The sequence below is a fragment of the Hemiscyllium ocellatum genome, chromosome 9, assembly GCF_020745735.1.
Source record: "Hemiscyllium ocellatum isolate sHemOce1 chromosome 9, sHemOce1.pat.X.cur, whole genome shotgun sequence".
Lineage (NCBI taxonomy): Eukaryota > Metazoa > Chordata > Chondrichthyes > Orectolobiformes > Hemiscylliidae > Hemiscyllium > Hemiscyllium ocellatum.
This window is the reverse complement of record NC_083409.1, coordinates 93,181,484-93,201,371: the sequence shown is the minus strand read 5'-3', so window position 1 is coordinate 93,201,371 and position 19,888 is coordinate 93,181,484. Positions and strand designations below refer to the sequence as shown.

Genomic DNA, 19,888 nt, shown 5'->3' with positions numbered 1-19,888 from the left:
GAGAAACATTCTGAAGGGCTTCAGCTGAAATGCTTTTTCCAAGCGCAGTTACTGATGTCGAGACAAACACGACAACTCCTGTAAGACCCTACAATTGTGAATTAAATGAATGCTTTGTGTGATGTTGGCTGAGCGAAGCAGTTTGGAAGAAAATCGTTTTTTTTTGCTGTTTATCAAAATGTAATTGTAATCCGACTGAAAATGTCCTATGACTTCTGTGAACCCTTGCAAATAAAACATGAAACATTAAGAATTTTGCAGTGGAATATAAACAGGTAGACATTTGTAATTCTTTAATGATGTCTCTTTAAGGCTCAGCAGTGGTTGATACACAGCAGTGGTTAATAATGACAAAGCAGATAAAATTTTCACATTGTTTTATAAATTTGCTTTTTTACCTTGAGCAAAGTATAACCAAATAGTATGAAGAAAGAATTGAAAGGCAAGAATTAGTAACTACTGATAAGATTTACTAAACAAAATAGTCAAAAAAGAAATACATAAAACAGCAATCATTTTTAAACTCTCTCATCTAATTGGATGGTCAAGGAAGGCAAATGGTAGCAGACAAAGCTTGAGAATTAACAGAATTAGAATTGAAGTTTTAGTATTTCAATCTGAATTATTCCTCTTTGACTTGTTTCACTCTCTGAATAACACTGCCACATATTCCTTACTCTATTCCTTTTATGAAATGTACTCAACCTCAAATTCAAATCTTAATGCAGACCCTTTTTAATGGACTTAATTCTTGTCAGATTAATTCCAATTATAAAATATAAAGGAACAATTGCTGAAGCTCTGAGTCAGCACAACATTGAGCCTCGAACAATGTGTATATGCTCAAAATATATTGAGTATCATCAAATTCATGAGATACTACAATGAAAATTCTAAGGCCAGGAATTTCATTGGGACAGGAAGAGACTTTGGATGCTGTTAGCCCTGATTACATCATCCTTCTCCAGAGCTGTAATTTGGGAGAGTTGGATCAGGGTTAGATCAGTTCCTAAGTGATAGAGCTGAAAAGTGAGGAGGCGTGCTCTCAAAGTCCCACACTCCCAATCCACCAGAGGTCACCTTGTGGAGGAAGTTTCCCTTCTGCGTTTATGGCCTGTAGCCATTTTCCTTTAGTTCAGATCTTTTCAAGGTACTTAGAAGGTGCCTCAAATTGAAGATTCTTGCTTTCCCTTCCCTGCAATGGCAGGATGCAACTACTTCATGCATGAGAAGCTCCTACTGCCCCTCGGGTCTCAAAACAAAAATGCCGTCCTTAACTTGACAGCAAGTATGTACTCTGCCCACTCATTCACCAATCAATGTTGGGCAACTTCCATGTGGGGTTAGGATCCACAAATGGCTCTAATGTCAATGTACTGAACCAAAATGAACAGCCCTTTCTCAAAGCTCTACTTTTCATAAGTCTGTCACTTGATACTGTTTATACTGTTATTATGAGCACTGACAACAAAAATATAGTTGTGCATTAAAATTATCATAAAAAACAGAACAAGAGGATTTAATTATTAGAGATAAAATAGAAATTTCCATATTATACAATTTGCATAGACTGTGATGTATAACAGCACATTTACCATCTCAAGTTAATTTACATGTAACTAAAAAATACTCTTCACTGAACAATTTATTCTCTTTCAAATTTCTTTTTCTACTGATTTACAGTATTGCTTTGAAAACTATGGTATTTATCAGATTAAATTAAAAGTTCAGTTTTCTCTAACAGCCTGAGATTCAATTTTTCCAGTAATTGGTTTCATGATGGATTTACAAAAATCTGGGATCTGATTCAATTTATGAGAATTAACATTATTGGCAGAAACCAGCAGATTCTATGGATCTAGGTGAGTTAAATGGAAACAGCAGGCACCAAAGGGATGCTCAAGGCAGATATCCTTATCAATATAATGGAATGGCACTTTGTATGCTGAAGAAATGTATGTCATGCTGAGAGATGAATGTAAATTTTAGTCACATTAGTTACTAGGCTGGAAATGTCTGTGTTCCTCTACATTAAATGTACTCCTTATTATATGAAATAACTCATAAAATAATAGAGGGTGCTCATTTATCATTCTCTGTTGCTAGTTTATAATAGAGATCCTCCAATACAGGTATAGTGAAATTGGCGCAATTGTTAGTTCAATGTAAATTATATATAAGGGTCTGCACATTGTAATCCAATTTTGTCACTGCCTTATTACATGCTTGACATTAAATGTATTACTTATTGATTATTAACACAGAACAGTTTTTTAAGTGTAAATCCTTTTATTCAATTGCAGTTAGCTAATTGTAGAATGCAAGGTCGTGGCAACTTGGATTAGTAAGTAAAAATCAATACTTTGGAAATAACAGTAATTTATCATGTTATAGACTGAATGACTAAATCAATGCTTTTAGGTAGATATGGATGTTAAATCATGTTTCACTGCTGGACCATGTCAACTAAACAAACTTGTCAGACAGCCAATGGAATACCCCTCTTTGGTTCATAAGGTGTTAAACGGGGAATCATTGCAATGCAATCAATGATGGGACAGACACTATAGCAAAGAGCGCAGCCTGTGCAGTCAGCAGTAACTTGAGGAAGATGTGTCTCAGGGTCAAAGGTTATGGCCTGTAAAGAGAATGTTAAAAAAAGTAGGTAAATAAATTGAAATGGAAGCACCGAAAAACATAATACATTGCATTTATAAAGCAACTTTAACATAAAAATATATCCGAAGGTGCTTCACAGAGGTGTAATTAGATAAAACAATGAACAGTATTAATGAACCATACAATAGTGTTCATCTCTCATGTGAACTGTTGGCTATTTTGCAATTAATACTGATAAACTGTACAAAGCATTTAAATGGAATATTTGAGAAGCAGTGTACATCGGTACAAGCCAGCTCTTTATTCTGCTAGCATGATACGTGACCTTGCAAAAAAAAGAGCTTTCATTTATTTGACTAGTTACACTGTTGCCTACCTCAACTCATGAAACCACATTCAATTGAGTATCAGAACTAGAAATATTAATAAGATTGTTCCAAAGATGCAACAATGCCACTCACTGGGAATTTAAAAAATGTTAGAGGAACATTACAAAAGGCAAATAATATTAACTATTGCATCCACAGTCTGATTCTGTCCAAAAAAAATTTAACTAATACTCGGTGCAGAAATGGTAAAGGACAAAATAACAAAGGATTATCAAATTTGAGTAATTTAAAATTATAGGAATACTCTAACTCTGAGAAGAATAGGAGTACAGCAATTTAATCCGAAATTAATTTATTCAAGACTGTAAGTTCTTTTCTATGAATGCTGGAACATTTCCTCATTCTTTCAATAAATAATAACTATTAGTTTTGCTGCATGTAATAATTACCCTCAACTCACGAATGCTGCTCAGTATATGAGGCTGAAGTTAAAGTTATTTCTGCACTTTTATTTGGAGAGTTAAGCTTTTCTGATCCTATCTTTATCGTCTAGTTGAATGCTAAACTAAAATTGCAGTAATAATTTTTTGCTTTATCTCAGCATCTCAATGGACAATTCTTTTCACATATGTCATGAATTGATACTTCATGATGATACTGCTATAATGAAATTCATAAGAACTGAGAGCAGGAGAAGGCAATTCAGCTCCTCAGCCTGCTCCGTCATTCAATACAATTGTAGCTGATCTCATCTTGACCTCAACTCCATTTTCTGGCTGCTCTCTATAATCCTTCAACCCATTACTAATTAAAAATCTGTCCATCTCCTGCTTAAATCTCCTCAGTGTCCCAGCATCTACTGTGCTCTGGAGTAGTGAATTCCACAAGTTCACAAAACTTTGAGAGAAGTCATTTTTCTTCATTTCTGTTTTAAATCTGCTGTGATGGTCCTCTGCCTTTAAGAGAGATGGGTTTAGTCCTGTTTCTCTTGCACAGAGGTGTTGCCACAGTAGTGCTGGAATGTTGCCTTCAGACAGGCAGTTGAGAAACAGCTTTTAAGTACTCCCTGTATTTTTTTAAATGAAACAAAAACGCATGAGTGGCCAAAGTCAGGGCTCACACGGACCCAGGAAGGGTTTTAGTTTTGCTTTGCAGTTAGTGAGAAGGTTTCTGTTGGCTGCTGGGCTAAAAAGTTGAGTTCGCTGAAATCTCAGGTCGTGAGGCCTCCTTTTAAAAATCAAAAGGGACAGATTGTTTTTTTTTTCTGGCCTGGAGAGACATCTCATGCAAACCAAAGCTGTTTTGCTAAATTGTCTTGTCAACAGCGTATTTGTGGGATGCTTTCCACATTGGAATGGTTGGTGAATGGTGGTTAAATTATATACTATCTTGTTAAGTATTTCAACAGCCCTAAAGTTATCCCAGTCTTTCCTTTTGTTTATATTTTACCTGTGTAGTAAGAACACAGTGTATTTTGCTGAAAGCCTAGTGGTGGGTCAGTCAAATCACATGCAGCTTTGAAATAAATAAAGAAGTTCGGGTCTGGGCTGTCTCTTTATCATACATGTCATTCTGCTATAACGCGTGTTTTGTTAATGCAAATTCGCTATAATACAATTGACGAATTGGGGACACTGATTCTAAAGTGTGAACTTTTAAAACGTGCATTGATTGTAATGCAATTATATTGCCAACACATTAAGCACTGTTTCTAAAGCACGATTTTTCTGTAATGTGGGGTTGCACATGAATGCAACCATCGTGTTGTAGAAGAATTACCTGTATTTTGGGGGAGTTCAGGTCTAGTTCATAATACTGCTACCCCTTATCTTAGAACTATGACCTCTCGTAGAGAGGGGAAAAGACTCTGTATGTCTAGTTTGACAATTTCGTTTAGAATCTTACATACCTCATTTAGATCTACTCACACACAAATTAAGAGCAAGAGTAGGCAATTCTATCTTCCAGTCTGCTGTGCCATTTAAGACAATCATGGCTAATCTCAATGCCCTAAACTCTTGAGAGTATAAACTTAAGCTGCTCAACCTGTCTTCATAAGACAAATCCCTCACCTTTGGAATCAATCTAGTCAATCTCCTCTGAACTAGTTCCAATTTAACTAGTCCCAACTCAAGTAAGGGGACCAAACCTGTACACAATACTCCAGGTGTAGTTTCATTAATGCCATATGCAATTGCAACAACGCTTCCCTTACTTTTATACTGTATTCCTTTAGCAATAAATATCAACATTTAATTTGCCTTCCTTACCATCTGCTGTCCCTGCATTCTACTCTTCTGTAATTCATACATGAGGATATCCAGATCTCTCTACATTGAAGCACTTTGAAGTTTCTCTCCATTTACATAAAAAGTTGTCTTTCTAACCCTCTGACTAAACTTGATAATCTCACACTTATCCATGTTAAACTTCATCTGCCAGGTTTTGGCCCATTCAGCAAATCTATCTACGTTCACTTGCAAACGTCTTATTTCTTGATTGTAACTTATTGTCCCATTTATTTTAGCAAATGGCTTTACAGCTCTGTACCTCACATTGAAGTCATTAGTGCTGATTGTAAATAGTTGGGATATGAGGACCAAACCGTGTGGCGCCCCACAACTCTGATTTCTGTTGGTTAATCAATTCTCCATCTAAGCTAGTGAATTACCCTGATTCATCAATTTTCACTCAGCTTTTAATCTGGAATGTATGGTCTCAACATCCATGTCATTTCACTTCGGTTATGAGCACAGTGACACTGAAAATCATCACCAAACTGGCGTACTAGCTGCATTCGTTTTAACAGAAAGGACAACAAAGGGAGAAATTGAGAGGAATGGACAATGTAGGGTATTGAATAGATGAAGTAGCAAGATATTGAAGGTTACAGGGAAAGTCAGGGATATGGGAATTAGAGTAGCTGGCATCATTATATGAACAATGCCTTCCATCGTGTGGCAATTTATATGCAACTTCTGATGCATTAGAAATTAAAATATAGTGTAGCTTTATTGTCATTCCAGAGTTACGGATATCAAAGTAGGATATGCAAAAATGATTTTGATGAAGTTTTTTATATGTCTTTGATGGTATATACCTGCAGTGCTAAGATGGACAATTATTAAAATCAGTAACTTGCTTTGCACTGTGCCTGATTCTCTTTTCCATTGGAGTTACTGGGAAACAAAACAGGCAGAATAGAAATGGTCTGTCAGTCACCTCTTGCACTCCCATCTGAACTGAACATATACACTATAGTTTTCACTTCAAAAGTAAAACTGACATTTCAGCCAATTACATTTAACCACAAAGCAGCTTCTGAATTTTAGCAACCAATGGTAAACAATATCCCGGACACTAACTGTTCCAAGCCCCAGAACTGAAATAACTGTGACAGATGTTCTGTACTGAGAGAATAGATGCTGGCATGTTGAATTCATGTCTGAGGTTCCACGCTGCTTTGTAGCATCTATGTTTCTCTGCATGGTTCAGTATTCTACCTTTCTCAGCTAGCAGAGAATTGACAAATTACTTCATGTGAATTGTTGTCAGCCAACAATAGTGTGTGCAGCTTTGAACTCAGGAGGTGTCAGTCAGATGGCACAATGCCACACAAATCCTGAAATACTTGAAGCATCAGTTGATGGCAAGGGTTAGCCTTTAAGCATTTAACGCTTAAAGTATTGGTTTTAGAACGTAAGAATTTAAGACGTATGAGTAAGAATTGCCATTTCTCAAGCCTGTTGCAGCATTCAGTAAGATGGTGGTGGAATATTTATATCCAGTTCACCTTCCCACCTGGTGTCATAGAATCATAGAGTTTTAGAAGTCTATCACCCTTTGGCCCATTGTATCTGTGCCAGTCAAAAAACAGCATATCTATTTGAATCCTAATTTTCATCACTTAACCTTGTATGTCTTGGCATTGCAAAATAACTTCTAAGTACTTCTTAAATATTATGCAGGTTTCTGTCTCCACCATCCTTACAGGCAATGAATTCCAGATACCCTGTGGGTGAACAAAACCTTTCCTTACATATCCTCTAACCTTTCTGTCCCTTACCTTAAATCAATAGCTCCTCTTCATTAATCCCTTGATCAAGGGGAAAAGTTCCTTCCTATCTATCCCATCTATGTCTCTCATAATTTTGTCCATCTCAATCATGTCCCACCTCAGCCTCCTCTTCTCTGTCCAATCTTTCCTCATAACTAAAACTCTTCAATCCATGTTACATCCTGCTAAATCTCCTCTACATCCTCTCCAGTGCAATCACATCCCTCCTGTAATGAGGATTCCAGAACTGCATGCCATATTCTAGCTGTGGTCGAATCAATATTTTATAAAATTCTAGCATCACCTCCCTGCTCACAAACTCTGTCTTGGCTAATAATGCTAAGTATACCAAACATCTCTTAACCACTTCATCCAGCTCTCCCAATACCTTAAGGTACCTTCCCTCTCTGACCCATGATTTGCTCAAAACCCAGAAATTCATTTATTTCAGGGTTGAATTTTCTCATTGACTGAAGACCCATAGGCCTCTGGGCAGAAAATTTGAAATATTCACAACACTCTGTGAGTAAAGAATTTTTTCCTCAGCTCAGTGCTAAGTCCACCCCTTATCTTGTGCATAGACAAAGATGTTTTGTCTGGAAATATAAACTAGAAATGGAAGCTTGGATTATTAGTTATTTTAATTTACAGCTTGAAGGAAAAATAACTCAGCTGTTTACTAAAACTGGATTTGGTATTTTTATGAGAAATGCTGGTACCAAGTGCCTTGGAAGAAACAAAGTAACAGGTCAGTTTCAAGTGGCAATTTGTCATTGATCTGAAAGGAGAGAAGCAGTTGGGACTCAGGCCTTCAAAAAGCCTGTCAGCAAGCAAGTTCACTCCTTCCCTCCGAGTGGAAAAGAATAATAATCAAAGACTTTGCCACACAACAAATAATTGCTAACTCAAGTCAAGACCTAGGTCAAATGACCTACTATTAACTTGAGGATCACTACAGGTGACAACAATGTGACATCATCATCAAGAAAACAAAGAAAACTGTCATCTCAAAAGTCACTTCATTCTATCCCTTTCAGTTTGGACTCTGATCGATAAGACTTTAGGCCTGAATGCTTATATTTTTTCATCCACGATATTCCTAAAAACAACTGTTTGTCTTGTCTGTCCAGAATAAGAGAATAAGAGCGCATGCATTTGGAATTCTAACATAATATCATAAAAAAAAGGGCTATTCCTCAATCCCCTTTGGTTATTTGCCCATCCAAGTGACAAAACGTTAGTGGCTAGAAACTCAGTAAACTGATTTTGCCATAATGTTACACAAGATCTTAGAGGCATGTAGTCATACAACATGGAAACAGACCCTTCTACACAACTCTTCTACCTTTTAGTGTATAGTTAATGTTTGCATATTAATAATTTATGCTCTGTTTTACCACATGTTAGATGATATTTTATTATAATAAATACATTTTTGTTTCTTGTTTATTGATGAAAGCTGATGCGAGTTTATTTTATCTTAGATAGTAGTCACAGTCAGTCATTAGCCACCCTAAAGACTAAAATGCTCATGTTTCATATTTGTGATAGCTCTTCGAATATTGGAACTTGATTTCCTCTGTGCTACTCCCGCCAGGGTTCTGACTTCTCAGATTGTGGCTCCTTGTTCTAGAGTCTCCAATGAGGAGAAATATTCTACCAGCATCTCCCTTGTCAAGCCATCTAAGGTTCACCTCTTATCCTTCTAAATTCCATAGACTACAGGCTAATCTTGCTCAAGTTTTCCTCATAGCCCACCCATCTCAAAAAATAAATAAACCTTATGAATTTTACTGTAACTGTCTCATGCAAGTATTTCTTTCTTCAAGTAACATTATACAATGCTCCAGGTTTTGACTTGACTGACTCCGATATGATGACAGCAAGTCTTCTTTAGTGTCACACTGAAAGTTTCTTGACTTCACCTGATGAAGGAGCAGTGCTCCGAAAAGTTGTGATTTTAAATAAATCTGATAGATTGTAAACTGGTGTCATGTAACTTTGTCCACCACAGTCCAATACCAGCACCTTTTTGTCCACCCCAGTCCAATTCTTGCAATCAAAGCTAACATATCACTTGCATTCCTGATTCTTGCCATACCTCTATGTTATCTTACTATAAATCATGCACAGATGCTCTCAATACTTCCAAATGCCAGTTTTTAACCAAACTTATACTTCTGACTCTTTCTGATAAATGCAGCTGGGAGGTTTCAGCAACTGATGGACCAGGGTTTCCAACATTTTACAAACGCAAATAGATGTTTGTTGACTGTGAGGATATAAAGTCAGAAGCTCAGAGCAAGGTTATGTGGATGTCAAGGCTGTCAGTAGTCTAGTTCAGGCTCATATAATAGCAGAAAGGAGGCAGCAAGGAAACACCATTCTATTTGTGTTTCTCTGCAAGCATTAAGTTCTATTGTTGCCCATGGCAGGAAGTTGGCTGACATCCCTGGGTTCTGTCCCTTGAAAGCAACAAGAGGAAATTCTGAGTGAGGTGTTGATACATTTCCCGCTCACCTTTGACACACAGTGTCTGGAAGCATTTCTATGAGTACAACCATCTTAGCACGCATAGCAACAAGGAGTCCTCAGATCTGAAAATGCAGGCAATAACCTTGTTCTAGGCTTTAACATGAAGGAATTTACTATGCCAACCTGCAAAGACCTGTGAGGACATACCAGGTCAACTGGTAACTGGTCTGAGGGTCCTTTTTTTCACAGTGAAACCTTAGATGGGTGGCCCATCATACTGTAACCAGTGAAGCACACATTTCAGTATAATCATTCAATCACAGTGTTATAGGATGGAATTATAGAATCACCGAATGGTCACAACACAGGAAGCCATTAAGTATGTTATGTTCTTAACAGGTCTCTGCAATTACAACTCAGCTAGTCCTACTATCACAGCCCTGCAAATATTTTCTGTTCTGATAACTATCTAACACTCTTTGAAAGCAGTGCATTCCAGATCACAACCACTCTCTGCATTAACTAGAAAACCCATTCTTCAAGCCTCCTATGGTTTTTCTGGCCATTCGGGTGATAACAAATTAGTGGCTGGAAGGTCAGTGCAGCTACACATTTCCATAATGCTCCACTGTTTGGTGTTTAATTTTAATAGAGGACAATCACAATTAATTACCGAGATCCTGAGCTCTAACCATACCCTCAACTGACCCTCATCCATCAATGGGAAAGCAATTAAAAGCCTGCCACAGGTTTCCATCAACTGCTCTCTTGATAACTCTCCCACGCTGTTTGAAATGACGAATGCAATCAAATACCTATCTAATGTTAAAGCTAATTAATGTTAATGTTAAGAGATAGAGGTTTACAATGCTCGATGCCGAAGCAAGGTCAACAAACTCACTGAATTCTCTCATTCTACATGGGAGCAAGGAGCCAGAGTACAAAGAGACTTCCATAGTCCTCCTGTATCAGCAGGAAAGAACTTGCCAATCTTCAAAAAAATTATTAAAGAATTCTAACTCCTCTCACTAGGAAAATTATTGGCAGAATCCTTCCGAAACTTTCGGTGTAACATCTCAAGCCAGGGGGATTGTTTACAGTGAGACAGCCCCATGACAAATGTCCATCACTGTGGCTGTGTTTGTTTAGTTTAGCTGAGGGGTCTGCGGACCTTTGATTGAGTGGTTTGGCTGCCCTGAGAATTCTTGCTCATGGTTTGACAATTTCATGATGGCATGCTCGCACATATCCTGGATGATGGTGATCTATTCCCAGTCGTTGGGAGTTAGACTGAACTGTGGGCTAGCAGCGACCCTCTTCAACATGTCATCCTCTACCAGGTACTGCAATATATTGTTATGGTGATCGTGGCATCAAAATCAGAAATTGCATGGACAGGAAGCTCTGAGGCAACTCCAGGCAAATGCTAAGGTCTTCAAATATTCTTCACTACTTCATGTTGGCCAATGACGGTTGGTTTAGACCTGGGCGGTCAATGTGGTATAGACTTTTTAACCAAAATGTATGACAACCTTGGCTTTATGATCAGCATGAGAAAAACTGAAATAATGTACTGGCCTGTTCCAGGTAAGCACTATCTCACACCCAACTTTTCAATCAATGAACAGAACTTATCGGCATAGAGATATGCTCAAATCTTGGCAGCAAGCTCCCTGAACTGACAGTGATGTAGCAATGACAGCAGACTTCAAACATCAGTCTGGGAATAAGGAGGACTACATCTATTTTCCAATCTAAAAGTTTGTATAGCAAACTGCCCATGCTGCTTCAGGTGCCAGAACTGGACTGTGTATAAGCATTATGTCGAGAAGCGGCATGGTGGCACAGTGGTTAGCACTGCTGCCTCACAGCGCCAGACACCCGGGTTCAATTCCCGCCTCAGGCGACTGACTGTGTGGAGTTTGCACGTTCTCCCCGTGTCTGCGTGGGTTTCCTCCGGGTGCTCCGGTTTCCTTCCACAGTCCAAAGATGTGCGGGTCAGGTGAATTGGCCATGCTAAATTGCCCATAGTGTTAGGTAAGAGGTAAATGTAGGGGTATGGGTGGGTTGCGCTTCAGCGGGTTGGTGTGGACTTGTTTCCACACTGTAAGTAATCTAATCTAATCTAAAAGCTCGACTACACTCTCTTGAGCTACCTTTAGCAGGTTCCAAAGTTTTGACAGCAGGACAAAATGCCCAACACAATGCATCCACAATGTATTGAGATAGTCACAATTAAGTTGGATTTATTCTGGAGTCAGAATGCCTGACACTTGCTCCTAAAGAAAGTCTGAGACGAGGGTTCTTTCGTCTGTTGCTCAAAGGAAGTGTCTGAAAGCTTCACTTACAGGTTATGATATTGACTTTGAGTCCTGAGAGAAGTTCATTCAGGATTGTTGTCACGTAACAAACATACAACCCCCTTTCAAAAGCAAGTGCATAATAAAGACAAAAAGGAGTTGCACGGACAGGAAATCCCAAGCCAGCTACTTGTCAAAAAATAAATCACTTGTATCCTGTCCTATTTGCAACAGAATTGGATGCAATCCTGGGTGCAAATCACCCTTAGCAGTCACCCAAGTGCACACTGGAACTTGACAATATGTTCCTGAGGCAGCAGAGCTAAACAATCCCACAATCAACAGATTATTTCTAAGCTCTCAGTCCTGCCACATCCAGTCGCAAATGGCGGTGGACAATTACATAACTCACTGGAGAAGGACGCTACATAAATATCCACATCCTCAATGATGGAAGAGCTCAGCACATCACTGCAAAACATAAGACTGAAGCTTGTGCAGCAATCTTCAGCCAGAAGTGCCGAGTGGATGATCCACCTCAGCCTCCGCTAGCGGTCCCCAGTGTTACAGATACCAGTCAATTCGATTTGCTCTACGTGATACCCAAAAACAATTGGAGATTCTGGATACTGCAAAGATTATGGGCCCTGAACATCATTCCGGCAATAATACTGAAGACTTGTGCTCCACAACTTGCTGCTCCCCCTGCCAAACTCTTCCAGTACAGCTACAACACTGACACCAACCTGACAATGTGGGAAATTGCCCGGATATGTCCTGTACACAAAAAGCAGGACAAGTCCAACCTCATTACTACCCCATCAGTCTGCTCTCAATCATCAATAAAGTGATGGAAGGTGTCATCAACCTTGCTATCAATTAGCATCTGCTCCGCAATAACCTGCTCAGTAATGTCCAATTTGAGATTTCCCAGGCCACTTAGCTCCTGACCTCATTATAGTCTTGGTTCAAACATGGACAAAAGCTGAATCCAGAGGTGAGGTGAGATTGATAGCCCTTGACATCAAGGCAGCATTCAACCAAGTCTGGCATCATGGAGCCCTAACAAAACTAGAATCAGTGGGTGCCAGGGGGCAAACTCTCTGCTGGCTGGAGTCAAATCTGGTACTTAGGAAGATGGTTATGGTTGTTGGAGGTCAGTCATCTCAGCTGCAGGTCATCTCTGCAGGAGTTCCTTAGGGTAGTGTCCTAGACCCAATCATCTTCAGCTACTTCACCAATGACCTTTCCTACATCATAAGGTCAGAAGTGGACTTGTTTGCTGATGATTGCCCAATGTTCAGCACCATTTGTGACTCCTCAGATACCAAAGTAGTCCATGTTCAATTGCAACAACATCTGCACAATATCCAGGCTTGGGCTGACAAGTGGCAAGTAACATTCTTGCCATACAAATGCCAGACTATGACCATCACTAATAACAGGGAATCTAACCATTATTCCTTGACGTTCAATCGCGTTATTATCCCCAATATCAATATCCTGGGGGTTACCATGGACCAGAAACTGAACTGCACTTACTGTATGAACACACTGGCTACAAGTGCAGGTCAGAGGCTCGGAAAACTGTGGCTAATAACTCACCTCCTAATTCCCCAAAGCATGGTGCACCATCTACAAAGCACAAGTCAGGAGTGTGATGGAATACTCCCCACTTCCTTGGATGGATGCAGCTCCAAAAACACTCTCAAGAAGCTTGGTCCTAATCCAAGACAAAACAGCTCATTTGATTGGCATGGCCTCTATAAGCATCCACTCCCTCCATGAACAAATGGCCAGTAGCAGCTATGTGTACTACCTACAAGATGCACTGCAGAAGTTCACCCAGGATCCTCAGACAGCACCTTCCAAACCAATGGGCACTTCCATCGAGATGGACAAGGGCAGCAGATACATGGGAACACCACAACCTGTGAGTTCCCCTCCAAGCCACTCACCATCCTGGCTTGGAATTATATTGCCGTACCTTCAAAATCTTGGCATTGTGGGTCAACCCAGAGGTGGACTGGAATGGTCCAAGAAGACAGCTCACCACCACCTTCTCAAGAGCAACTAGGGATGGACAATAAATAATGGCCAGCCAGTGATGCCAACATCCCATAAATGAATAAAATAAATAATCAGCATGATCATCTTTGCTTCAAATAGTGATCAATAAGAACTGAGACAGACTTGCTATTACATTCTGCCTTTTTCTGAGACAAGAACCGATTAAGGATAGTCAACATGGCTTGTGCATGGGAAACCATATCTCACTAGACTGAGTTCTTGAAGAACTGATGAAGAGGATTGATGAAGGCAGGGCAGTGGATGTGGTCTATATGGATTTCAGTAAGTCATTTGGCTTGATTCCACATGGTAGACTAGCTAGCAAGGTTAGATCACATGGCATACAGGGAGAGCTGCAGCAAAGTAGCACTGTGGTTCGTACTGATGCCTCACAGCACCAGGAACCCGGATTAGATTCCAGCATCGGACGACTGTCTGTTTGGAGTTTGCACATTCACCCCATGTCTGTGTGGGTTTCCTCCCTAAATCCAAAGATGAGCAGCTTAGGTGAATTGGCCTTGCTAAATTGTCCATAATGTTCATGGATGTGTAAGTTAAGTGCTTGAATCAGGGACAGATGTAGGGGAATGGGTCTCGGTGGATACTCTTTGGTGGGCAGGTGTGGACTTGTTGGGCTGAAGGGCCTATTTCTACACAGTAGGGATGCTAATTCTAATATAAAAAACTATCCATTTACATACATAACTGGCTCGAAGATAGGAGGCAGAGGTAGTGGTGGTGCAGGGCTGCTTTTTGGTCTGGAAGTCTGTGACTAGTGGTGTGCCGCAAGGATCGATGCTGGATCCACTGCTTTTTGTCATTTTATATAAATGATTTGCATGTGAATATAGTAACTATGCAGATGAAACCAAAATTGGTAGTGTAGCGGACAGCCAAGAAGGTTAGAGTTGAGTGTGTGATGTTGGAAAAGTATAGCAGGTCAGGCAGCATCCCAGGAGCAGTAGAATCGACGTTTCAGGCAAAAGCCCAAAAAGGTTACCTTAGAGTACAATGGGACCTTGATCAGATGGGTTGATAGGCTGAAGAGTACAGATGGAGTTTAGTTTAGATAAATGTGAGTGCTGCATTTTGGTAGGGCAAATAGAGGGCAGGATTTATACACTTAATGGTAAAATCCTGGGGAGTGTTGCCAAACAAAGAGACTTTGGAGTGTAGGTTCATAGTTCCTTGAAAGTAGAATCGCAGTTAGACAGGATAGTGAAGAAAGCTTTTGTTATGCTGCCCTTTATTGGTCAATGCATTGATATCAGGAGTTGTGAGGTCATGTTTTGGTTGCACAGGACATTGGTTTGGCCACTTTTGGAATATTGTGTTCAATTCTGGGCTTCCTGTTATAAGAAGAATGTTGTGAAACTTGAAAGGGTTCGAAAAAAATTACAATGACGTTGCCAGAGTTGGAGGTTTTGAGCTATAGAGAGAGGCTGAAAGCGCTGGGGTTATTTTCTTTGGAACATCAGAGGCTGAGGAGTGACTTTACAGAGGTTTATAAAATCATGAGGGACATAGATAGGGTGGCCTTTTCCCCAGAGTAGAGAAGTCCAAAACTAGAGGGTGTAGGTTTAAGGTGAGAGGGGGAAAGATTTAAAAGAGACCAAAGGGACAACCTTTTCACACAGAGGGTGATGCGTGTATGGAATGAGCTGCCAGAGAAGGGGGTAGAGACTGGCACAATTACAGCATTTAAAAGGCATCTGGATGGGTATATGAATAGGAAGGGTTTCAAAGGATATGGGCCAAATGCTGGCAAATGGGGCTACATTAATTTCCGATACCTGGTGGGCATGGACGAGTTGGACTGAGGGGTCTGCTTCTGTGCCATACATCTCTTTGACTCTCAGAAAATAAAACTGAAACATCATAAAATCAAGAGAATGATTTAAAAGTGAATGAAAACATTTTTAAAAAGCAAAAAGAGGCAGAGAAATATAAAACTAACTGAGACAAAACAAAGAATTGGGGCTGCCTCCAAGAGAAAAATACAATGGTGGTACTTAATCATCTGCAACTCATGTGATAGACTGTCTGTTTAACACTGCTGAACACCTTGGGTAAGCTGCTCAGGACTGAAAACCTTGTTTGTTCAATTGATGGTTCTGACTTTCACTTCTCATTGATGTTGACCATCATGATCCATCTGTCGGATCAACTCTATAACTTATTCCCTCTCATTCCCTCTACCTGGTCCTTTCTGATAGGGTGAAATTCTTTGCCTACTCTCAACTGACAGGTGAAGCCTTGAGCTTGAACTCAAAATGTAATGGAAAATTACAGTATTTTAATTTAAACTAATAATTTCAAAAGGTGACACAATAATTCATGTAAAATTTAACTCCCTTCTAACTTAATTTCACTTAAATAATTATAAATCTTAATTCAGTTTTTTTCCTTTGCAATTAAATTTTGTACCATAGCTGAAGATTCCTTTGGGCCACACTGTCTTGTTTCATATTAATTAGGTCTCCACCATCTACCAAAGATGGAGAATTTTCCATTTATTGTTATTTTGTGGATTGTGCCAATTGCTTTGCTGTCTTCATTTTCCATTTAGCCTGATCTACATTGTTATTTAATGCAACTTTGATAGTGAAGGTTAATCTGCATGATTATCTGCATAACTATTATCTAATATATAGATGTCAGCATTGAGCGAGAAGAACAAAAACTACCTGTCTAACTAATATGTCCTAATATTTTGAGGATGTAAAATACCCTAAGAGGTCTTTAAAAATTCCACATTTTAACAAAACTGGACTTTGGCCTTTGAGAAAGTTCCATATGAAAGGCTGCTGATTTAGATCAAAGCAGAGAGGGTTCAGAGTAAATATTGGGAAAGGTCAGAAATTGTTGAAAGAAAGAAGTCAGTGGGTATTTGATCAGGTTTAATGAGGTGGAGGGCTGTGCAATGTTGAGGGAAAGGTGGCCAGGGAATAAATACAGGAACAATTGTTGTCCATTACAGTGAGTAAGATTCAGAAACAAAGCGTACTGAAAGGAAACCTACAAGGTCCAATTTAGAGAACAAAATAAAGAACTTCAGATGCTGGAGATCTGAAACAAACAAAAACAGATATTGCTGGAGAAACTCAGCAGGTCTGGCAGCATCTGTGGAGAGAAAACAGAGATAATGTTTTGAGTCCAGTGACTCTTCTTCAGACTTGAAACATTAACTCTGTTTTCTCTTCACAGATACTGCAAGACCTGTTAAGGTCCAGTTTATAACCCTACTGGATAGCTGTGTGGATTTGACATTTAATAGGTAGAATTTAGTCAAAGATAAAGAGGGTCTCCCCTGCACCTGGAGGCCTGGCAAGACTACCACATCACCAACAATATGTGTGCCATGGGTAACACCTTAGCAACTCTACCGGTGGTATGGAAACTGATAAAGTGCCCAGTGAATGCCTCAATAATCATTCCTGATGAAGGGCTTATGCCCAAAAAGCTCCTCGGACGCTGCCTGACCTGCTGTGCTTTTCCAGCATTACACTCTCAAAACTGAATGACCAGGACAGTTAATAGGCAGCTAGATTAGATTAGATTCCCCACAGTATGGAAACAGGCTCTTCAGCCCAACAAATCCACACTGATCCTCTGAAGAGAACCCACCCAGACCCATTCCCCTACCCCATATTTACACCTGACTAATGCACTTAACACTACGGGCAATTTAGAATGGCCAATTCACCCAACCTGCATGACTTTGGGATGTGGGAGGAAACCGGAGCACCCGGAAGAAACCCATTGCAGACACGGGTAGAATGTGCAAACTCCACACAGACAGTTGCCCGTGGTGGGAATCAAACCCGGGTGTCTGTAAGGCAGCAGTGCTAACCACTGAGCCACTGTGCCGTCCCTAGGTCAGTGATGATTTTGGGGGCAGGGTGAGATCTGCAGCTAGGGTGGGGAAGGTCAGCTTTCAGCGGGCACTGCTGGGTCCCTTGAACAGGTATTGAATCTCTTACAATGAAGACCATCCACCGACTTCCTGCTTTAAGCTGGGCAGCAGCTGGACAGCAGCAGCTTTCCTTCTTACATTCTCCCAATAAAATAAATGCAGCCCTGACACCAAACCCATGTCAAGGGCAAGCACAAAATCTTCAACCACTGCAGAGGCACAAACCTGGTGACAGAAACTTGGATTGTTTTAGAACTCCAACTGAATTCACCTTGACACCAAAGAGAGGCATGTTTACCTTTCTCCATGGAGAACACTCATTAGACAACTGACAAACAAGGTTTGAGCTCTAGCTCAGACACCATGAGCTCCTGACAGGGAAAAAAATGATCAATTCCACCTGTTGACAATACCTTGAATTAATATATTATTTTTAACGAAGGGGAAAAACATAGAGATAAATAAGAGTAGTGCTGAGAAAATGAATGAAGAAGTAAGATGATGTGACAGGAAGCTCAGTGGAAAATATTCTTCTTTAAGGTATGGGAAACAAGATGGTCAGCAGACCGGAGTTGTGCAAGAGGTGAACTGTAGCTTGCTGCAACTCAGTAGAGAAATCTTTCCTTTCATCTCATATTGATTCATAAAGTCAGATAGTTAGTTGTCCCACTCTTGTTGTTCTCACTCTGCATATTTAACTATGAAATATTGTCTTCTCTGTGACAGATAAATCTAGCATCACAGAGTGGCTCCAGCACAGAAGGAAGCCATTTGGCTGTCTGCGTCTGTGGCAGTTCTCTATAAGAAGCTTCTCAGCTGATCATACATCAGCTACACCTCCTGCTTTTCTCTGCACCCTTGCATTTTTTTTGTCTTCAGATGTTTCTCCAATTCTTTTCCGTAGGCCTTCATTAAATCTGTGTTCACCACACACTCAAGCCTCCATCAAATAAAAAAGACTTCCCTCATTGCACCACTGCATCTTTTACCAACCAACTTGAATCTTGCCAGACTATTAAATTCCCACTCCAGTAATTAGGATTAGTACATCAGCAGGAATATTCCTCCAACTGTCAGGATGAACATGCTTCAGATCTTCAAAACTTTAACAGGTGCACTTCAAAATTGTTATGTACGCAGAAAATATTCAATACACAGGCCTTGAGTGAAAAAAGACCCAGACAAGGTGATCAAGGGCATTGACTCTTTTACAAAAGCAAATCATGCAAAGCCGCAGAAAAGAAGAGTAAAATTGCTAAAGTTGGAAAGGACTGTGGCAGCCCGCTGTGCGATCATTAACACTTTAATGGCTAGAAAGAGATGACTGTTTTCTCAGTGCTCCTCAATCAATAAACAGCAGACTTGCAGAGAGTGGCCAGTAAGCAGTACTTGATGATGTGTGCATGAACCTCGACCTTCACCAATTTCATGGTAAAGTGAGCAGGCATTGAAAACAGTGCTCCCAGTTTGCATTGCTGTGAAAACAGATTGACTACTGTACCTTCCACTGCAGTATGAATTTGCAATTTTCGTCTTTTTTTTGTTGTTTTTCTTCATCTCCTTTAATTTTAAAAAATCCATCTGCTTCTTTTTTGTTCCTCACTTTCCAACCTTCTCCTCTACCCTTCTTGGGTGCAAGTTTTGGAAAGGCTGTTTTAGACGACTCTCAGCCACAGCACACACGATCCCCACTAATTAGCACTTAAAAACTCAGGGCCAAAATTTTGTCTGCATTTCGCCACTTCTAAACAAACTGTGTTAATTCCCTATAGGCAGATGGGATTGAGTTCTGCAAGTGATTGCAAAGAGTCTTTTAAGCTAGGTCAAATTGGATAAATAAGACTGTCTTAAAGTCATCACAGTAAATAAAACGACTACCATTTTCAGAATGATACATGGTCTACTGAAATTATTTCCCTCAGTTTCATTAGAACTTGTACATCTCATTTATAGGTCACTTCAGTGGAATTTATTGTGCAGTAAGAACCATACTTAAAATCTGATTTGAAATTGTAAATAGATTTATTTCAGAACAATACAACTAAATGTTTCCTTTTAATCTGTTGAGTAGGTTAGATAGGAAAGGAATAAGAATTAACAGATTAACACCTGCAACAAGGCT

At 39.7% G+C, this 19,888-nt stretch overlaps 1 protein-coding gene across 1 annotated transcript in view; it reads right to left on the bottom strand.

The window, feature by feature from the left end:
• Positions 1–278: 278 nt before the first annotated feature.
• Positions 279–19,888, bottom strand: part of LOC132819159 (dihydropyrimidine dehydrogenase [NADP(+)]-like) — a 744,611-nt gene continuing 725,001 nt past the window's right edge. The window contains exon 23 of the mRNA XM_060830572.1: positions 279–2,638. Within this exon, the coding sequence (XP_060686555.1) occupies positions 2,480–2,638 (159 nt within the window). The 3' untranslated portion in view covers positions 279–2,479. The remainder of the gene's footprint in view (positions 2,639–19,888) is intronic.